General features: G+C 56.3%; 1 protein-coding gene and 1 long non-coding RNA gene across 5 annotated transcripts; one reads left to right on the top strand and one right to left on the bottom strand.

The window, feature by feature from the left end:
• Nucleotides 1–18,617, top strand: SIDT2 (SID1 transmembrane family member 2). 4 transcript variants are annotated; one of them, XM_017948981.2, is made up of 27 exons: nt 1–803; nt 3,006–3,127; nt 3,395–3,559; nt 3,646–3,691; nt 4,104–4,205; nt 4,308–4,391; nt 5,355–5,454; nt 5,650–5,715; nt 7,670–7,763; nt 8,125–8,177; nt 8,920–8,991; nt 9,170–9,241; nt 9,424–9,486; nt 10,229–10,347; nt 10,687–10,760; nt 10,853–10,919; nt 11,452–11,525; nt 11,666–11,789; nt 12,125–12,242; nt 13,075–13,211; nt 13,451–13,559; nt 13,777–13,853; nt 14,022–14,068; nt 14,358–14,463; nt 15,034–15,144; nt 16,977–17,090; nt 17,179–18,617. In XM_017948981.2, exons 1-27 carry the CDS (start codon nt 621–623, stop codon nt 17,239–17,241), a joined length of 2,562 nt encoding a protein of 853 aa, XP_017804470.1. In that variant the 5' UTR covers nt 1–620; the 3' UTR covers nt 17,242–18,617. The 4 variants fall into 4 exon arrangements, with proteins under 4 accessions (XP_017804470.1, XP_009185621.1, XP_003910792.1 ...); XM_009187357.2 differs by lacking the exon at nt 9,424–9,486 and adding an exon at nt 8,531–8,542; XM_003910743.3 differs by lacking the exon at nt 9,424–9,486.
• LOC116269679 lies at nt 18,526–20,144 on the bottom strand. Its single transcript, XR_004177338.1, has 2 exons — nt 19,793–20,144; nt 18,526–19,614 (listed from the first exon to the last, which is right to left on the bottom strand). It is a non-coding gene; the product is annotated as an uncharacterized LOC116269679 (long non-coding RNA).
• Between the last annotated feature and the right edge of the window lie 147 nt (nt 20,145–20,291).

Genomic DNA, 20,291 nt, shown 5'->3' with positions numbered 1-20,291 from the left:
GCGGGACCTGGTCCTTTAAATCTGTGTCAGTTTCCCCTGACGTCAGCGGGCGGGCCAGCAGCCCTGCTGTTTATCGCCCAGCGGCGCAGCTCACTTTCCAGTGTTTGTGCGTCGGGGCGGCGCGTCCGCCCGCCCTTAAAGGGCCCGCACCTCGGAAAACTCGCAGCCCAGCACGGCGTCGGGTCGCTACCACCTATCGCGCCCCTCACCCCGCGACTCGCCTCCCTCAGCGGCCAGCCCCCGCCGCCTGCTCTTCCTCCCTCCCCTTTCCCGGCGTCTCCGGGCTCCCGGCAACCAGCCGCCCTCCTCCTCACGGCCCTGGCCCGGGGCTCCAGGGTCTCAGGCCGTACTCAGCCCCTCGCGAGCTGGGACCCCTGCCCATAGCCCGCATCCCCTCCCTCTCCGCCCCCTCCCGGCCGCCCCCTCCCCTGCGGGGACCCTGGGAGCCTCTCCGCGGCTCTTGGGAGGGGACATTTCCTAATCTCAGGCCAGGGTTAAAGTTCTGGTCCTGGTGAGATGCTGGAAGCTGCGGCCGCAGCCGCAACCCGTCCCGGAGGTGTCCTGTCGCCTGTCGCCTTCGCCGCCTCCACCACCGCTGCCACTGCCGCCCTGCCGGGGCCATGTTCGCTCTGGGCTTGCCCTTCTTGGTGTTCTTGGTGGCCTCGGTCGAGAGCTATCTGGGGGTTCTGGGGCCCAAGAACGTCTCGCAGAAAGACGCCGAGTTTGAGCGCACCTACGTGGACGAGGTCAACAGCGAGCTGGTCAACATCTACACCTTCAACCATACTGTGACCCGCAACCGGGTGAGGGCTGGGGGCTGGGAGGTCAGAGGCGAGTGGGGGAGCCGACGAGGGCTAGGAGATTGTGTCGCCCCGCTACTCTTTTGGGAGGCCCCATGAACGAGCCGCCCTGCTGGGTTCCCAGTTCCCAGAACCACACTGGAGCCTCTTGACCAGTCCTCCTTCCTTTGCCACCAGTGTTTCTCTGAAGCTCCAGATGGGCAGTTTTTGAAGTTGGCTCATTCCCATCTTCTCTTCCACCCCCATTCTTCCATCAGTTGTGGTCTGAGCACACATGGTTTGCTCTCTACCCTAAACCCCAGAATCTGACAGCTCTGCGGGGTCTGGGTGGGAGAGGAAACAGGCTTATTACTGGGCTTACCCAGAAAAGCCTCAAGGGAATGAGACGCCCAGAACTGAAAAGCTCTGTGCAGGCAAATTACATCTGAAACTCCCCAGGGAGATGAATGCAGGGCTTCCCAGCCCTCTTCCTGCCTGGGAGAGCCAGCTGGCCTTGTAAATTGAGGGTGACAGAGCTTTTATAAGGCCAACTGTAAGTTGGGTGGGAAGAGAAGGGGAATTTGTCCACTGTGAAAAATCCACTTCACCCTGACTTCTCTTTGGTTTCTTCTCTAGCTGTGAGTCCCTGAGTTGAAATAGACACAGCTAGTGTGGGAAGTCTAGACCCCAGCTGAGATTGGGAGAATTCTTGCAACCTGGCTGTGTGGTCTTGTGCCCGGGTCTCTTGCTCTCTTGAGAATGGGGAAACTGATTTTTTTTTTCAGAACAGGGAGTGGTTTTGGTTTCTATGGCAGGCCAGGATGTGCCCCCAGCGCCTGATTCTCTGAAGTTTGATCTCTTTCTGCTTAGAGTCCTTTCTTCCTTTTTTCCCATATCTAAAGGCGCTGGAGAGCAGTGGTTTTTACTCTCTTGGGAAATGCTGCCCTAGGGCTTGGGTTTCAGCAGCCCAATAACAAGCATTCAAAGATGGATTTAGTTTTATTTTTCCTTTAAGCTCCCGTTGTTTATATATGCTCCTTCATAGCTCCAAGGGTGAAGATCACTTTATCTTTTTTGTTTTTATTTTTATTTTTGAGACCAGTCTCACACTCTGTTGCCCAGGCTGAAGTGCAGTGGTGTGATCTCAGCTCATTGCAACCTCCACCTTCTGGGTTCAAGTGATTCTCCTGCCTCAGCCTCCCACGTAGTTGAGATTACAGGTGCCTGCCACCACACCCAGCTAATTTTTATATTTTTAATAGAGATGGGGCTTCACCATGTTGGCTAAGCTGGTCTCGAACTCCTGACCTCAGGTGATCCTCCTGCCTGGGCCTCCCAAAGTGCTACAGGCATGAGCCACCGCACCTGGCTGTCATCTTATAGAGGGAGAAGTTGAGGCTTAGAGAAGTAAAGTGATTTCTCCACAGCCCTGTCCCTTGGTGGGAGCTAAGGATACAACATGGCCTTCAATACCTACCCCTCCTCTGGGCTCTGGCCCCAGGTTGGTTGTTAACTAGAGCTTCCTGCTGGCTTCCTGGCTCACAAGGAAGGTTGAGGAGCACTTCTTGCTCTCCTGTGTCTTCATGTGTGTTTGGGGGTGTGTACACGTGTGTGTGTGCAGGCCTGTGCATCCTATGCACATGGATAGAAATGGGGTATCCTGGAGACTCCCTGTTTCCTGGCAGAGGGCGAGACCCTGCAGTTGCTTGGGTCCTGCTGCCCAGCACATGTCTGCTGGCCAGGAGCTGTGCTCAGCACAGGTCTTTCCTGGTTTCTTCCCCAGCTGTGAGTCCCTGAGTTGAAACAGACACAGCTAGTGTGGGAAGTCTAGACCCCAGACAGCTGAGATTGGGAGAATTCTTGCAACCTGGCTGTGTGGTCTTGTGCCTGGGTCTCTTGCTTTCTTGCGAATGGGGAATCTGATTTTTTTTTCAGAACAGGGAGTGGTTTTGGTTTCTATGGCAGGCCAGGATGTGCCCCCAGCGCCTGATTCTCTGAAGTTTGATCTCTTTCTGCTTAGAGTCCTTTCTTCCTTTTTCATATCTAAAGGCACTTCCCGGAGTCTGGGGTTGTTCTGGCAGAAGAAGGGGCAGAGATGACCCCCTGGCCCGACTGAGATGGAGAAAGACCAAAGTGGCGGGCATGATGGAGGGCAGGGCTCATAGTCTCTGGAGCCACGTGTCCCTGGTGGCAGAGGCTTGAGAGGCATTTCCATGTCGTCTGCAGACAGAGGGCGTGCGTGTGTCCGTGAACGTCCTGAACAAGCAGAAGGGGGCGCCTTTGCTGTTTGTGGTCCGCCAGAAGGAGGCTGTGGTGTCCTTCCAGGTGCCCCTAATCCTGCGAGGGATGTGAGTAGGATCTGGGCATCAGGGAAGTGGGGTGGCCTCAGCCAGTCCTTGCCTGGAGTCTCAACCAGGAGCCCCCCATTTTTCCTCCCCTTTCCCTGGGCCGGGAGGCTCGTCAACAGCACAAGGGCCGAGTGTGCCAGCTGGGAGCTTGTGCACCTCGCAGTGAGGTGGTGGAGACCAGACCGGGGGAGGTGGGGCCTCGCTCCTCTGGAGGGGCAGGCCAGCTGGGACAGTGCTCACATCCTATCTCTCTGCTTCGGGCCATAGGTTTCAGCGCAAGTACCTCTACCAAAAAGTGGAACGAACCCTGTGTCAGCCCCCCACCAAGAATGAGTCGGAGATTCAGTTCTTCTACGTGGATGTGTCCACCCTGTCACCAGTCAACACCACGTACCAGCTCCGGGTCAGCCGCATGGACGATTTTGTGCTCAGGTCTGCAGGGTAGAGCAAAGGGACCACAGGGGCTAGTTCTTCCGCAGGCTCTGTGTGACTATTGGGGGATCTTCTCTGCCCTGCAGGACCGGGGAGCAGTTCAGCTTCAATACTACAGCAGCACAGCCCCAGGTATCATCTCCCTGTTGATTGCTCCAGAGGAGAAATGGGGGAGCTTGAATATGAGAATGGGAGTGGTCAGCAGTCTTTGCTTGGACTTTTGAATTGGCTGTTTTCTCCATGGAGGGCTCTCTGGAAACAGGAGCTCTGGCCCTGACATGGTGAGGGGACAGACAGCATGGGACTGTGCAGAGACGTGGAGTCTGGTTGCCTCTCCGGCATTCCACTGAGTGCCCTGCTGAGGTTGAAGGGAGTGGTATACAGAGAAAGGGGCTGCTATGGTCAAGGCCTGTCTCCCCAGAGAGCCTGCTGCCCGTCCCTCAGAGGATTCTGGGTCCCCGCTTATAGGGGACGGTTCCCTTCTAGAGGGGCCAAGAGAGCATCATCATGAGATGGGGCTCCCCCCTCCTTCCTGCACCCTCAGTACTTCAAGTATGAGTTCCCTGAAGGCGTGGACTCGGTAATTGTCAAGGTGACCTCCAACAAGGCCTTCCCCTGCTCAGTCATCTCCATCCAGGATGTGCTGGTGAGTTGCCTGCCCTTTTGCTCTTCCCTAGCAGGCAGCAGGGCTGCTAAAGAGAGGGGCAGACCAGGTTCCCATCCATCTGCCTCTCCCGCCCCTCTGCAGTGTCCTGTCTATGACCTGGACAACAACGTAGCCTTCATCGGAATGTACCAGACGATGACTAAGAAGGCGGCCATCACAGTACAGGTAGGAAATGCATGTGGCCACGTGGGAAGTGTGGCTGGGCGATAAGCTGTGTAACTTTCCAAACTTGAGCTCTTCTTCCTCTGCCCACTCCTGTGCTACACAAGACTGAGTCTTTGGCCTTCCGGTCCCTGTGACTTTGAGTCCCCTGATATATATGAGAGTTGAACCATAATCCCAGTTGCTCTTGCGGATGGGAAAGAGTAGAGAACCCCCTTCTGGCTGTCATACCTACTTCATTCATTGTAATAATAATAGGGCTGAGCGCGGTGGCTCATTCCTGTAATCCCAGCACTTTGGGAGGCCGAGGTGGGCGGATCACCTGAGATCAGGAGTTCAAGACCAGCTGGGCTAACAGGCTGAAACCCCATCTCTACTAAAAATACAAAAATTAGCCGGGCATGGTGGTGCATGCCTGTAATCCCAGCTACTCGGGAGGCTGAGTCAGGAGAATCACTTGGACCTGGGAAACGGAGATTGCTGGAGTGAGCCGAGATCGCATCACTGCACTCCAGCCTGGGCAAAAAGAGTGAAACCCTGTCTCAAGAGAAAAAAAAGGTCAGGTGCAGTGTCTTACACCTGCTGAGATGGGCAGATCACCTGAGATCAGGCGTTGAAGACCAGCCTGGCCAACGTGGTAAAACCCCATCTCTACTAAAAATAACAAAAATTAGGCGGGCATGGTGGCAAGCACCTGTAATCCCAGCTACTTGGGAGCTGAGGCAGGAGAATCGCTTGAACCCGAGAGGCGGAGGTTGCAGTGAGCTGAGATCACACCACTGCACTCCAGCCTGGGCAACAGGAGCAAAACTCCATCTCCAAAAAAAAAAAAGAATCTTTGTGAGGATTAAGTAAAATAATACCTATGAAGAGTTTAGCATAATGTCTGGCCCCAGAATAAGTATTCCGAAAAGAATGATGGTGATGATGATGGTGATGATGATATTTATCATCATCGTCCTGCAGCGCAAAGACTTCCCCAGCAACAGCTTTTATGTGGTGGTGGTGGTGAAGACCGAAGACCAAGCGTGCGGGGGCTCCCTGCCTTTCTACCCCTTCGTAGAAGGTACATTTTGTGCCCTGGGCCTGGCTAGGGGTGGGGAGGGCTTGGTCACTTTCTGGGAGCCAGAAGAGCCTGTGTGGCTGATTGGTGGACCTGATAGGACATGGGTTTTTGGCTCCAGTCTCTCAAAGGCCTGGTCCCACTGACTCTAGCCAAGCTCCAGGCAACCAATTTGCTGCTTTGACATTTTACTTCCAGATGAACCGGTCGATCAAGGGCACCGCCAGAAAACCCTGTCAGTGCTGGTGTCTCAAGCAGTCACATGTGAGTGCGGGTGGCTGAGTGGGGATGGACAAGCCTCTCTGGCTCCTCCTTTCAGACCTGGGATATAGGGTGTGCCCTGAAGTGGGTGATGAGGATGCAGATATGCTGGTGGGTTAGGAACGGGGAGTGTTCTTCGCAGGCTTCTAGATGGGGAGAGCCCGGAAGTGAGTTCCAGTGTGATGTGGGACAGAGAGTTCATGACTAAAGATGGAGGAACTGAGGTCCAGTTCACTTCCTGCCACTTATCAGCAGTTACCTGATTGTAAGAAAGAGCTTTAATTTTGCTTTCTTAGCATAATCTTATTTATTCTGAAGGATGTTTCTTAATCTCATATTCAGAAACATATCCTAATTTGTCACTGCTATAAGATTGAATCTCAGTTTCCCTGTCTCTATGACAAAGGGAGTAAAATTTGCCCAATGAATCTCACTAATTATGAGGGCCAGCACAAAATTAGCAGACAAAATTAGCAGGAAAGTACCAGGCCCCTACTCAGTGCTCAATAAATATTTACTGAATGATTACATGGGGTCCTAAGGGACTGTAATAGGAGGGGAAAGAAGGTGCCTCTCTTTCTTTTTTTGGACTCTTGCTCTGTCACCCAGGCTGGAGTTCAGTGGCAAGATCTTGACTCACTGCAACCTCCACCTTCTGGGTTCAAGTGATTCTCCTGCCTCAGCCTCCTGAGTTGCTGGGACTACAGGCACCTGCCACCATGCCCAGCTAATTTTTGTATTTTTAGTAGAGACAGGGTTTCACCATGTTGGCCAGGCTGGTCTTGAACTCTTGACCTCAGGTGATCCACCCGCCTTGGCCTCCCAAAGTGCGGGGATTACAGGCATGAGCCACTGTGCCCAGCCAGAGGGTGCCTCTCTTTTTTTTTTTTTTTTTGAGACAGAGTCTTGCTTTGTCGCCCAGGCTGGAATGCAGTGGCCGGATCTCAGCTCACTGCAAGCTCCGCCTCTCGGGTTCACGCCATTCTCCTGCCTCAGCCTCCCGAGTAGCTGGGACTACAGGCGCCCGCCACCTCGCCCGGCTAGTTTTTTGTATTTTTTTTAGTAGAAGCGGGGTTTCACCATGTTAGCCAGGATGGTCTCGATCTCCTGACCTCGTGATCCGCCCGTCTCGGCCTCCCAAAGTGCTGGGATTACAGGCTTGAGCCACTGCGCCTGGCCAAGGGTGCCTCTCTTATATGGATTATTTATTCAGCAAATATTTATTGAGCATCTCCTATATGCCAGGTGGTATGCTAAGGCAGCAGTCCATGGGGGGGGGGTGGGGTCCTTTTTTAGAGGAACAGGAGGCAGTTAAGAGCTGTGGTGAGCAAAGGACAGGTCACTGTGGAAATACAGGATAGAGAAGGCTTCCTAGAGGACACAGTCCCTGAGCTGTGGTTTGAGGGTTAAGTCAAGGTGGAGTTTTTGAGAGGCCAGGCACAGTGGCTCAAGCCTATAATCCCAGCACTTTGGGAGGCTGAGGCAGGGAAATTGCTTGAAGCCAGGAATTCAAGACCAGCCTGAGTAACATAGCAAGATCCCATCTCTATAAAAAATTAAAAAATGAGCCAGGTGTGGTGGCACACATCTGTAGTCCCAGCTACTGAGGAGCCTGAGGTGGAAGGATGGAGCCTAGGAGTTGGAGGCTGCAGTGAGCTATGATCATGCCACTGCACTCCAGCATGGGTAACAGAGTAAGACCCCAACTCTTAAAAAAGGAGAAGTAGAAGAGAAAGTTCTAGCACAGGGAGCAACATGAGCAAAAATAGGAGTGTGTCAGAGTTCGGTGTATTAGGGGAACTGCTAGTTGTTCATACTGGCTGGGCAGGGCCTTACATTCGAGGGGAGAGGGGTGAGAGATTGGGCTGGGCGGAGGAGGACATGAAGGCCTTTGGGTGCCATGATGGGAGGTGGTGGAAGGTTTTGACCCGTCCACTTTCCTGTTTCCTCCTGGAAGCTGAGGCCTACGTCAGTGGGATGCTCTTTTGCCTGGGTATATTTCTCTCCTTTTACCTGCTGACCGTCCTCCTGGCCTGCTGGGAGAACTGGAGGTAAAGGGGAACTGCTGGGCCCTCCCCTGGTCTGGGTGAGTTGGGCAGGTGTGTGAGGGAGATCGCCTGGCAGGATCTGAGCCAGCCTAGGGTAATCGACACCATCCATAGCAGATGATGGTGGGACTGTTAGAGTCTGTGGCCCGTGACCCTCTCTAGAAACCATCCCCTCCCCTCAGCCTTCTTCCCAAGCAGGGAGACCCCATATTGCTCCCCAGCCTGTGAGGAACCCTGGGACCAAGGGTGGAGGACAGGGTCATAGGGATGAGAGTGGAGTGGAGAGGTAGAAGGAAAGCCAGCCCCATACAGAGGGATCCTTGTCCTGTCCCATCTGGGTGGCCTTTGGATTCTGTCCATGCAGGCAGAAGAAGAAGACCCTGCTGGTGGCCATTGACCGAGCCTGCCCAGAAAGCGGTACCTCCAGGGGGCCTGGGTGGGGCGGGCACAATGTGCTTTGTGTTTTGGGGGGTAGTGGTGGATGGTTCCCTAAGGGGTTGAAGGAGGAAGGGCTGGGGGCTTCCAGATGTTCAGATTGGGGTAACATTCCACAGATGGGAATGAGGCTGGGATATGATGTCCATGCATCCCTAACATGCAGACCTCAGAGGCTGAGGCCGTTGCTTGGTTTATTCCATGTCTAGCTATGGTGTCTGCCTGCCTTGGGCAGTGCGGCCCACTGTCTCTGGGATTATTAACCTTGCCTTCTCTCTCTCTTCCACCCCCCCTCTCTTTCTGTCCTCCCTCCTGCGTGGGACCTTCTCTCTTAGCTTCTCTCCTTGGTAAGCTCCAAGTGCTGTAGGCAAAGGAGCTGGAGTCCAGAGTCGGGGAGGGAGGGTGGAGCACAGGGCTGTCTGGAGGGCACGTGGGCGGGCCAGATGTTGTCTTTGTTGCTGGTAACTTAGATGTGCCCATTCTTGAACTTTCTCTCTCTTTAGGGATGACAAAGGGTGGTGCTGTTTCCATGGGAGAGGCAGGCAGGGGGCTGGGGCGGGTGGTGGTGGCAGCCGTGGGGCGTGCTTGCCTGGATGGGTGCTGCTTCTCGGCTGCTGGCATGGCCTCCTTGTGGCTGTCTTCTCTGGATCTTTCTTTGTTCTTCTTCCTGGCTCTAGGCCTCTGTCTCCATCCAGCGCTAACGAACCTTGACTTCTCATTGCAGGTCACCCTCGAGTCCTGGCTGATTCTTTTCCTGGCAGTTCCCCTTATGAGGGTTACAACTATGGCTCCTTTGGTACGTGTCAAAGCCAGCGCCGTGCTTGCCGGGGACACAACCTGGTCTCCTTAGGCCACCACCTCTGAGGCAGTAGAGTGGGAGCCACCTCCTCCGGCCCCCACACCCTCTGCAGGTGCTCAGAGCCCCTTTCCCTGCGGCCTCTCCTTCCTGCCTCACCATTGATCCTTCCTCGCAGAGAATGTTTCTGGATCTACGGATGGTCTGGTTGACAGCGCTGGCGCTGGGGACCTCTCTTATGGTTACCAGGGTGAGTGGGCCAGGCTGGGAGGGGCTGTGTGGTGCAGGCTGGGTAAAATGTCACGGTGGGCGGTTGCCTCTTCTGCCAGATGCTGGAACCCAGGAAAGGCCTGCTGTTTTCCTAACCCCTCTCTTCCCTCATCCCCTCCTCTTTGGCCCCAGTTCCCTGGTAACTTTCCCTTTCCTTTGAAGGGCACGACCAGTTCAAGCGGCGCCTCCCCTCTGGCCAGATGCGGCAGCTGTGCATTGCCATGGGTAGACGTGGGGAGGGGGTAGGGCCGTTTTGCCAATCAGTGCCTGCCGGCTCCAGTTGACTGCCGGCTCTGGGGCCAGAAAGATTCTATGTGCATGGCTTTCCCATGTAATTCCAGTAATTGCCCGCTCTTGTGTCTTCTGAGACAGCAGCACGACACAGACTCCTTTGGCTGGGGGGCTGATGCCTCTGCTCCCCCCATGCTGGATGTTCTAGTTTATCGTCTGTGTTGCCAGCGCCCTCACTCCCTGGCCTGCTAGGGGAGGGCTCACAGGCTCGGGGGTCACATTCTGGCCTCTGAATAAAGGAGAGATGCTCTTTCTGCACCCCAGGCCCACTGGGTCTTTAATCCAGTGGCAGCCAAGCCAGTGTCTTCTCAGAACCCACAGGGCAGGGCGCCGTTTAATCAGCATGACTTGCCGAGTTCAATCCTGTTGTTTGTGTCTGCTGCCTGGGGTGTCCTGGCCTGGGAAGCCCTAGCCCATGAGGGGTGCCAGGAACAGAGCAAAGCTAGAGTGGCTCCTGTGTGGGCCTCTTCTAGAGTCTACCATCCTCCCCCAGGACTTAGGAGCACCTGATGTCTCCTCCCAGCTCCTGAGCCCACCTCCACCCCAGCTCTGAGCCCCAGCCCACAATTTGCCTCTTCCCTACTGCCTAATAATTGTTATAATTGCCTCAGATGGGCGAGGGCCACTGTGGGTTTTGTGCCCACCGGTGCAACCCCTCCCTCCCTGCCCTTTCCAGGCCGCTCCTTTGAACCTGTGGGTACTCGGCCCCGAGTGGACTCCATGAGCTCTGTGGAGGAGGATGACTATGACACATTGACTGACATCGATTCCGATAAGAATGTCATTCGCACCAAGGTCTGACCCATGGGCCTGGCCTGGTCAGGCGTTTCCCAAGAAAGGGACATTCTGTGTTCCTGCCCCAGCATGTTCCTACTGACATGGCATTTACGGAAGCAGAAGGAAGGGGCTCAGCTGGGGCAGGACAGATGCCTGGGAAACTAACTTGAGCCCCAACCCCTTCCGGCATGATTGACCAAACCCTGGGTCTAAGTGGCCACAGCAGTGGGATGGCCTTGAACCCTGCCCACCTGCATTCGGCCCTGTCTGAGGGAGGCCCCTCTTGTCCACCTCTAACCTGGGGGAGGGGCTTCTCCCCAGTGGCAGTAAGTGGGGCTGATTCCAGCTTCTCCCCAGCAATACCTCTATGTGGCCGACCTGGCACGGAAGGACAAGCGTGTTCTGCGGAAAAAGTACCAGATCTACTTCTGGTGAGCGGGCCGAGTGGCTGGGGCTCTGCTGTTGGTGGGCGTGTGGCGGCCTTGGGTGCCGCCTGCCTCACTGCCACCCTCCCACTCCGCAGGAACATCGCCACCATTGCTGTCTTCTATGCCCTTCCTGTGGTGCAGCTGGTGATCACCTACCAGACGGTGAGAGGGCAGGGCAGGTTCACCTTTCCCACAGCCTGGGACACTGCCCCAAAGTTCAGAGCCTCCCAGCCTGGGGCCCTGGTCTTCCATCGCAGGACCTGGGTTCAGATCCCAGCTCTGCCTTCCCAGCTGAGTGACCCAAGGCAAATCACATAACCCCCCAACCCTGAGTGTCAGTTTCTTCATCTGCAAAATGGGGACAGCCCCTCCCTGGTTTGTTGTGCAGATTATGAAACCAAAGTCCTGGGACTTTGTAAGCATCAGTTTCCCTTCCCTTGTCTCTGTCCCATGGGGCAAGAACTTCCATCACAGTCATGCCTCAGGGTTTTCAGCCACGCCTACTGAGGGGGGCAGTGACTGTGCTGCTTGGCATCCGTGTTCTCAGAAGGAGCACATGCCTGGGGTGCTGTGTGTTCCCACCTGCTAGCTGTGGTGGCACTTGCTCTTTTTTGCCAAAGGGGCCCAGGTGGCGGGGTGTGGGCTGAGTTGGGCGTGACGACAGACCCACTCCCTGTCCCTGTTCCTGCTACAGGTGGTGAATGTCACAGGGAATCAGGACATCTGCTACTACAACTTCCTCTGCGCCCACCCACTGGGCAACCTCAGGTGGGGGTTATGCTGGGAGGCCCCTTGTCCAGGCCAAGGGTGAAATGGGGCAAGGGCTGGGGCTTTGCAACGCCCGCCCGGGCTAGGGAAGAGACCTGGGTGTGAGGCCCAAACAGTCCACCTTGTGTCGCCCCTTCTAGCGCCTTCAACAACATCCTCAGCAACCTGGGGTACATCTTGCTGGGGCTCCTTTTCCTGCTCATCATCCTGCAGCGGGAGATCAACCACAACCGGGCCCTGCTGCGCAACGACCTCTATGCCCTGGTGAGGGAGCACCTGCCTGCCTGCTGCAGCCTCAGCTCCTGCACAGACCCCAAGCCTTGGCTCCAGGATGCCTTTTCTGGCAGGCCTGGCCCTGCCTTCCCCAGCTCTCCCCTCCCCAGCCCTGTCTGGCCCACCCTATCCAGCCCAGCCTGCCCTACCCTGCCCTGCCCTCCCTTGTCCAGCCTTTCCAGGCCAGCCCCCCCCCTGCACACCCACACTCGACACACATCCCACCCCTTTTCCTCTTCCACTCCTCTTAGGGTCCCTCTTTTGGGTCCCTTCTTCTCTTTCTGCCTCACTTCCTCCCTCCCTTCCCTTCTCTCTCTCCCCAACAGGAATGTGGGATCCCCAAACACTTTGGGCTGTTCTACGCCATGGGCACAGCCCTGATGATGGAGGGGCTGCTCAGTGCTTGCTATCACGTGTGCCCCAACTATACCAATTTCCAGTTCGGTGAGTGGAGCCTCCTTCTTTTCTGGCTCTACCCGCAGCAGGGACCTGCCTGAGTCCTTCACCATCCCCAGGTCACCCACAGGGATTGCTAAGACAGCCCTGTAGGAAACTCCAAGGCTGGCGTGCCTGGGTGTGTACACATCTTAGCCTATGAAACATGGGCACCTAGATGCTCCTTCATTTGTCTGTCAAGCTATTCCTATGTAAAGGCATGTGCCACACTGAAGAAAACAGGATAATTAAGAAGGGGGCCCTGTGCCGAGCACAGTGGCTCACACCTGTAATCCTAGCACTTTGGGAGGCCGAGGCGGGGGGATCGCCTGAGGTCAGGAGTTTGAGATCAGCTTGGCCAACATGGTGAAACCCCATCTCTACTGAAAATGCAAAAATTAGCTGGGTGTGGTAGTGCATGCCTGTAATCCCAGCTACTCGGGGGGCTGAGGCAGGAGAATTGCTTGAGCCCAGGAGGCGGAGGTTGCAGTGAGCCGAGATCCTGCCCTTGCACGCCAGCCTGGGCAATAGAGTGAGACTCTGTCTCCAAAAAAATAAAAGGGCGTCCCTGATCTCAGGGTGCTCACAGACTAAGACACAGACCAAGTTGTCTCTGTCTTCAGGAGATGTTAGACTCTGGGCGACGGCCAGTGGGGTGGCAGTGTGGTGTGGCAGGTACAACTAAGGTACTAAAGTTCAAGTGCCACCCCACCACCAGCTCACTCCACAGCCATGGCAGGGCCCCAGGGCTCTCTCTTCCTCTGGGATTGTTGGGGCCAGGAGTTCTCTGCTGGGGCTTGGTGGCCATTTCTGCAGCTCCCTTCCGTGTCCCTCATCCTAGACACATCGTTCATGTACATGATCGCCGGACTCTGCATGCTGAAGCTCTACCAGAAGCGGCACCCGGACATCAACGCCAGTGCCTACAGTGCCTACGCCTGCCTGGCCATCGTCATCTTCTTCTCTGTGCTGGGCGTGGTGAGGGCCTGACCTGCTCTGCTCAGCCTGTATGATAGGATAGGTGCACGTGCATTCACACACGTGGTGCACACCCTCCGCCGCCTCCTGCATGACAGATTCCTGCTCCTCTCCTGAAATGCCTTCCTGGGCCCCTCTCTGAGTCCCAGCCTGGCTGAGCAGCGAGCCCCAGGAAGGGTGGGCCATCCAAGCCACTTCCCTCTGCGCCCTCACCGCTGCCCTTGGTGGCCTCCCGACAGGTCTTTGGCAAAGGGAACACGGCGTTCTGGATTGTCTTCTCCATCATTCACATCATTGCCACCCTGCTCCTCAGCACGCAGCTCTATTACATGGGCCGCTGGAAACTGGGTGAGGGCACACCTGGGGCAGGGCCTGGGGGAGGGGCCTGGGAGGCCTCAGGAACCCGGACACACGGGAGTCGCTCAGGTTCTGTCTTCCTGGGGGCCCTGGAGGAGTCACTGGGTGAGGAATTAGATCAGGCCTGGGCTCCTCAGCTGGCACATCCCAGGGGTCCAGCAAAGGAGGGTGCCCTGTGCCTGTCAGCGCCACTCCCTTCTCTGTGCAGACTCGGGGATCTTCCGCCGCATCCTCCACGTGCTCTACACAGACTGCATCCGGCAGTGCAGCGGGCCGCTCTACGTGGTACCTGCCCGGCTCTCCTGCCCCATTCTCCACATCTCCTTTCTTCCCTCTGATGGGGGAGTGGGGCTGGGCTGAGGACCCAGGGGAGGGTGGGGACCAGCTGGCTGGGCCTTCTTCCACCACCCTCCCTGGCCCTGCCCTCAGTCCCCGTGTCCTGCTTCCCTCCAGGACCGCATGGTGCTGCTGGTCATGGGCAACGTCATCAACTGGTCACTGTGAGTACAGTCGGGGGTGGCGGCCTGGCTGGGTGGACAGCTGGGGACTCAGCCAGCCACTGGCTGCATCAGGGGCTGAGGACAACTTCCAAATGTTGGGCATAAGACATGAGGGCTAAGAAGAGAGGTCTTGGCCTCTCCTCTCTCTCTTGGCATCTGGGCTTCTAGAATCTTCTGTGGGCCTCGGAATGCAGCCCAACATCATAATAAAACATGGCGGGGCAGGGCAGGAAGAGTGCTTCCTTGCCTTTGGCCTTCCTGCTTCACCACCCTTCGTCCCTCCTGCCAGGGCTGCCTATGGGCTCATCATGCGCCCCAACGATTTCGCCTCCTACTTGTTGGCCATTGGTATCTGCAACCTGCTTCTTTACTTCGCCTTCTACATCATCATGAAGGTGAGCGGGGCTGGCACTCTATCAGATCCTCTGCTTTCTGGGGAGAGAGATGGGCCCGGCAGCACTGAGGGGCAGTGAGACTGCTGGTTGCGGAGGGGAGAGGCTAAAGCCTCTTGCATGGGCCCCTAGGAGCCAACTGCAGCCCAAAGGCCATTTTCTGAGCCCCTTCCAAGGACCCTTGAAATGGGTGGCATTTTAGGCTGCCGTTGTAAGTGCCCCTTTGCATGCAGAAGGGGCCGAGGGGAGGTAGGGTGTGGGCCTCCCAGGATCAGGTGCTTCCCCAGGAACCATCCTGCCATCCAATCTGAGTGGAGCCCCCTGCATAGGGAGCACCTCCAGGCCAGTACACTGTCCCGACACAGGGTTCTGGATGCATGGAGGCTGGGTGGGGTGGACATCGGGGCGGGGGCAGGTTGATCTCTGTGGTTGTGTGGAATGGTATGAATCCAAGGAGCAGTCCTGAAGGCCTGGGAGGCCATGAGGAAAGGGAATCTGGGAAAGGCTGGGTGGGACAGTGGGGTGGGACAGGGGTGAGCCCTCAGACTGCTGTCCCTTCATGGCCCCTCCCAGCTCCGGAGTGGGGAAAGAATCAAGCTCATCCCCCTGCTCTGCATCGTCTGCACCTCGGTGGTCTGGGGCTTCGCACTCTTCTTCTTCTTCCAGGGACTTAGCACCTGGCAGGTGAGCACTCACCCACAGGCTCCTCACGAGCCCACAAGTGGCCAGTCCTCTTTTCAGACATTGTTTGGGGCTGGGCCTGGTGGTTGATACCTGTAATCCCAGCACTTTGGGAAGCTGAGGCAGGAGGATCGCTTGAGGCGTTCAAGGCCAGCCTGGGCAATATAGTAAGAACCCGTCTCTACAAAAAATGAAAAAAATAAAAATAAAAAAGTTAGCCTGGTGTGGTGGCATTCACCAGTAGTGCAGTAGTCCTAGCTACCCCGGAAGCGGAGGCAGGAAGATAGCCTGCGCAGGAGTTCGAGGCTGCAGTGAGCCGAGATCGCACCACTGTGCTCTAGCCTGGATGACAGACCCCGTCTCTAAAAAAAATTTTTACACAAACATCATTTGGGAACACCTACCATAGGCCAGCACTTTCATAGCAGCTGTCCCAGTTAATCCTCCTAGAATTCCAGCCTGGAGATAGCTCCATTTTACTTAACGAGGCAGATGAGGCTCAGAGAGGCCACGTGACTTCCCCAGGGCACGTCGCCAGTGAGTGGCACAGCTGGTGTTTGAAGCCAGCGAGGCTGGGCTCTCTTCTCTGCCTTGCAGGGCACCTACCACATGTCAGGCTTTAATTCTGGGAACACAACTAAGTCTGACATGGTCTCTGAGGGACTCATAAACTAGACGAAGAGGGCTGGAAGGACTATTGGTGCATGACTGTCAGTGCTGTTTATGATGTGATACATGAAATGAAGGGCACAGGCAAGACGGGGCAGGAGGACAGAAGACTAAGGGGTCTCTCCGAGTTAGGAGTCCAGGAAAGCTTCCTGGAAGAAGTGGGCCTTGTTCTGGGCTATAAAAGTCCTGGGTGAGGGGGGCTGGGTACAGTGGCTCACGCCTGTAATCCCAGCACTTTGGGAGGCTGAGGTGGGCAGATCACGAGGTCAAGAGATCGAGACCATCCTGGCCTACATGGTGAAACCCCATCTCTAGTAAAAATACAAAAATTAGCTGGGCGTGATGGTGAGTGCCTGTAATCCCAGCTACTCGGGAGGCAGAGGCAGGAGAATTGCTTGAACCCGGGAGGTGGAGGTTGCAGTGAGCCGAGATCTCTCCACTGCACTCCAGCCTGGCGACAGAGCGAGACTCTGTCTCAAAAAAAAAAAAAAAAACAGGTTTGGGAAATGGGGAAGAGCCCCATGGCCCAGACCTGCTCTGACCTTAGTAGTAATGATACGGGGCAGATTTGGAGGTCAGTGAATGCACTCATCTGGGAGCCAAGCCGACTGTGAGGGTGGGGCAGGTCTTGGTGATGTCTGTGGCCTCGGCATGTAGCACAGACAGACACGGCCTGGATGAGCTTATGGGATAGAGCTTATGGGTAGAGCAGGGAAGACTGTGAGTGCCACAGGTTATGGCTACTGTCTCAGAGCAGGGGTGTGACCTGACAGTAGTGCTTTGGAAAAACCAATGAACCTGCAGAAAGATGAGAGCAGGGTCGGAGTCCAAGGCCGGGAAGTGGGTGAGAAGCCTTCTGCCATCCCTCTGCTGAAGGCCTTCAAGGTTGTTGCAACCCTGTGCTCTTAGATCAAGGGAAGAGAATCAGAAGGAAGGAGGGTAAGAGTGAAAGAAAGGGGAAGAGAAGCCAGTGAACTCAGGGAGAAGTTTGTAACCAAAGGCCATTTCTTAGATTGGGAAGGGGTGGGGACAAGGGACAGGTCAGAATTGCTGCTGTCCTGCCTGGGGCTGGAAAGAGGGGTGCCCAGGAGCAAGATGGCAGATGGGTCTGGCCCTGGCCCTGGCAGAGCAGGGTCACTCGGCAGTTTTTCTTGTTGCTCCCCAAGAAAACCCCTGCGGAGTCAAGGGAGCACAACCGGGACTGCATCCTCCTCGACTTCTTTGACGACCACGACATCTGGCACTTCCTCTCCTCCATCGCCATGTTCGGGTCTTTCCTGGTAAGCGGGCCTCTCGGCCAAGCCGGGTGGGTGCGTGAAGGTAGCAGCTGCCTCCTTCTCTGTGGCTGATCTGGCGTCCACCCCCCAGGTGTTGCTGACACTGGATGACGACCTGGACACTGTGCAGCGGGACAAGATCTATGTCTTCTAGCAGGAGCTGGGCCCTTCGCTTCACCTCAGGGGGCCCTGAGCTCCTTTATGTCACAGACCAGGCACTCTGTCGTGCTGTGGCGATGAGTCCCAGCACCGCTGCCCAGCACTGGATGGCAGCAGGACAGCCAGGTCTAGCCTAGGCTTGGCCTGGGACAGTCATGGGGTGGCATGGAGCCTTGCAGCTGTCCTCTGCCAAGGAGGAGGCCTGCTCCCCTGGAACCCCCGGACATTGGCCAAATTGCTGCTTTCTTCTCAGTGTTGGGGCCTTCCATGGGCCCCCGTCCTTTGGCTCTCCATTTGTCCCTCTGCAAGAGGAAGGATGGAAGGAACACCCTCCCCATTTCATGCCTTGCATTTTGCCCATCCTCCTCCCCACAATGCCCCAGCCTGGGACCTAAGGCCCCTTTTTCCTCCCATACTCCCGCTTCAGGGCCTAGTCTGGGGCCTGAATCTCTGTCCTGTATCAGGGCCCCAGTTCTCTTTGGGGCTGTCCCTGGCTGTCATCACTGCCCATTCCAGTCAGCCAGGATGGATGGGGGTATGAGATTTTGGGGGTTGGCCAGCTGGTGCCAGACTTTTGGTGCTAAGGCCTGCAAGGGGCCCGGGGTGGTGAGTACTATCTTCCCTCTGACCTGTGCTCAGGGCTGGCTCTTTAGCAATGCGGTCAGCCCAATTTGAGAACAGCCTTCTGATTCAAGAGGCTGAGTTCAGAGGTCACCTCCTCGTCCCATCAGCCCCCAGACTGATGCCAGCACCAGGACTGGAGGGAGAAGCACCTCACCTCTTCCCTTCCTTCTTTCCAGGCCCTTAGTCCTGCCAAGCCCCAGCTGGGGGCCTTTCAGTGCCATTGACGCTGCCCAAGAATGTCCAGGGGCAAAGGAGGGACGGTACAAAGAGTTCAGCTCGTGCCGCCTCCACAGCCGCGGGCGCCCCAGTGCCTGCCTTAGAAAGGGGCTTCAGGAAGGGATGCGCTGTTTCCCTGTACGTGCCCAGTCCTAGCCTCGTTCTAGGACCCAGGGCTGGCTTCTGAGTTTCCGTCCAGTCTTCAGCCAAGTTCTGTTAGTCACGCACACACATGCCTACGAAACCTTGGAGTTTACACTGAGTTGCCCCAGCTCTGGGCGCCCTGGCCACCCTGGTCCTTGAAGCCCCTTTGTCCCACCTGGTCCGCTCCAGATGCCAAGGATGGGGGAGCTCAGGTGGGGCCTCTGCCTTGGGGATAGGAATGTGTTTTATTCTCCCAAACTTGTTTTTATAGCTCTGCGTGGGCTGGGAGATGAGGTGGGTCTGGATCTTTTCTCAGAGCGTTTCCATTCTATGGTTGCATTTCCGTTTTCTATGAATGAGTTTGCATTCAATAAACAACCAGACTCAGCTGTTGGGCCCCTTGTTTGCACTCCCTCTCTGGGTGGAGCTGTTGAGGATGAGGGGAGAGGCGAAGGGCCTCCATCTCCCCTTCCTTCAAGCCATGGCCCTACTGGGAACTGCAGTTCCTTGATTCTCCCATTTTTCCTGTCTCTCCAGCAACAGCATTAATTCAGTAAACACTTACCGCAGCACTGTGCTGGATAGAGGCTGGTTACTGAAAAAGCCTTTCCCACGCCATCCCCCCAGACACCCGTCCTTACCTCCCCAGGAACAGCAGTCTCTGCCCACCTGGCCCCGCCTGCCAGACTGAGGCTTGCTTCACCTCTGACCCGAGTGCCCCCCAGCTCACCAGGCCACAGGCCCAGGCAGTGCTCCCTGATGGGGCGTTTGTAATCTGCTGAGCATGCAGGCTGAGGCAGGAGGGTGATGGAAGCTGGGCAGGTTCCAAGAGGAGGGAGTTTTGATATGTCCCTGAAAGGTTCATTGAGACTTCAGTCAGCTAAGGAGGACACGATTTGGAGGCCAAGGAGTTTGGTGAATTCAGAACACAACCAGAGGTCTGCGGCGTCAGGGATGGAGGAGTGGGCTTTTTCCCCTTGCCGGGGCCCCGCTCCTCTTCCTGCTCTTCCTGCAGGCGCCACTGGGAGGTGCTATGGCTGTGCCTCCCCTGGGCTCGAGCGCGTCTGGCTGCAGTGGGCAGAACTGCAGAGGTGGGTCTCTGCTCTGCCAGGCCTGGCAGCCCCCTCCTAGGGCCTTGTTTGGCTTGGGGTGGTGCCGGGTGTGGTGGCGTGTGTGTAGCGGACAGTGTTAGGTCCTCCCTACCAGGTGCCCTTGCAGGGGAGTGCCACAGCAGGCAGTCCAGGGACCCCACTGTTAGTCTCACCTTTTTTAACCTCCTGTCTCTCCCCAGGATCCCTGAAGCCAGGTACAAGCAAGATGGGAGTGGGTCATCTCCGTGGAGGGACAGAGGCTGGTCTGTTTTCCAGGCTGGTAGGGACTGTTACTAAAGGGAGGAAGGGATACCAGCCTCCTGAGTCTCCTGTTCCTGCGTTAGTGTCTCAGGCCCTGCCAGGCCTTAGAGACCCTCTTACTGACACTGCCCACTGGATGGGGACCACAGTTGGACACAGCTTCTGCCGAACCCTCAAATCCCAGCCTAAAGCATGTAACTCAAGACCTACCTGAACTGAAAGCTCTTCTCAATCTGGGCAGTGTGGTACAATTGAAAGTGTGGGTCTGACCACCTCTCCTGCACCCACGGGAGTCGGCAGAGGTGCGCAGGATCTGCCACTCACCATTCACCATGTGGCCTTGAGGAAGATGCACTCGGGGCCTCAGTTTCCTCATCTGTAAAATGGGGATGTAATTACATCCTCACAATGTAGCTGTAAGTATTCACTGAGAGCACTGCAGAGGGCCTGGTGTGGAGTAGGTCCTCAGGAAAGGTTGGCTCCATGTCCCATCAGAGCTAAAAGCCCCAGGAGGAGAGGGGGGCTGGTTTGTCCCCACAAACCCCTGGGATCCCCAGCTCCCCAGCCCCTTGCCCCTTTCTCCACCCAGACTCTGTTGAACTCCCCCTCTTCTCAAACTCGGGGCCAGAAAGCAGTGAAGTAGGAGCAGCCGTAAGTCCGGGCAGGGTCCTGTCCATAAAAGGCTTTTCCCGGGCCGGCTCCCCGCCGG

Source organism: Papio anubis, chromosome 12, assembly GCF_008728515.1.
Source record: "Papio anubis isolate 15944 chromosome 12, Panubis1.0, whole genome shotgun sequence".
NCBI lineage: Eukaryota > Metazoa > Chordata > Mammalia > Primates > Cercopithecidae > Papio > Papio anubis.
Note: the sequence above shows the minus strand (reverse complement) of the source record. Positions and strands in the feature narration are given on the sequence as shown.

What these genes read in the sequence shown, in the direction of transcription:
- SIDT2 (XM_017948981.2), top strand. Translation starts at nt 621, where the DNA reads ATGTTCGCTCTGGGCTTGCCCTTCTTGGTGTTCTTGGTGGCCTCGGTC. An exon ending in GCCTGCTGGGAGAACTGGAG is followed by an intron (nt 7,764 to 8,124) that starts GTAAAGGGGAAC and finishes CTGTCCATGCAG; the next exon opens with GCAGAAGAAGAAGACCCTGC. An exon ending in GCAGCTGTGCATTGCCATGG is followed by an intron (nt 9,487 to 10,228) that starts GTAGACGTGGGG and finishes TGCCCTTTCCAG; the next exon opens with GCCGCTCCTTTGAACCTGTG.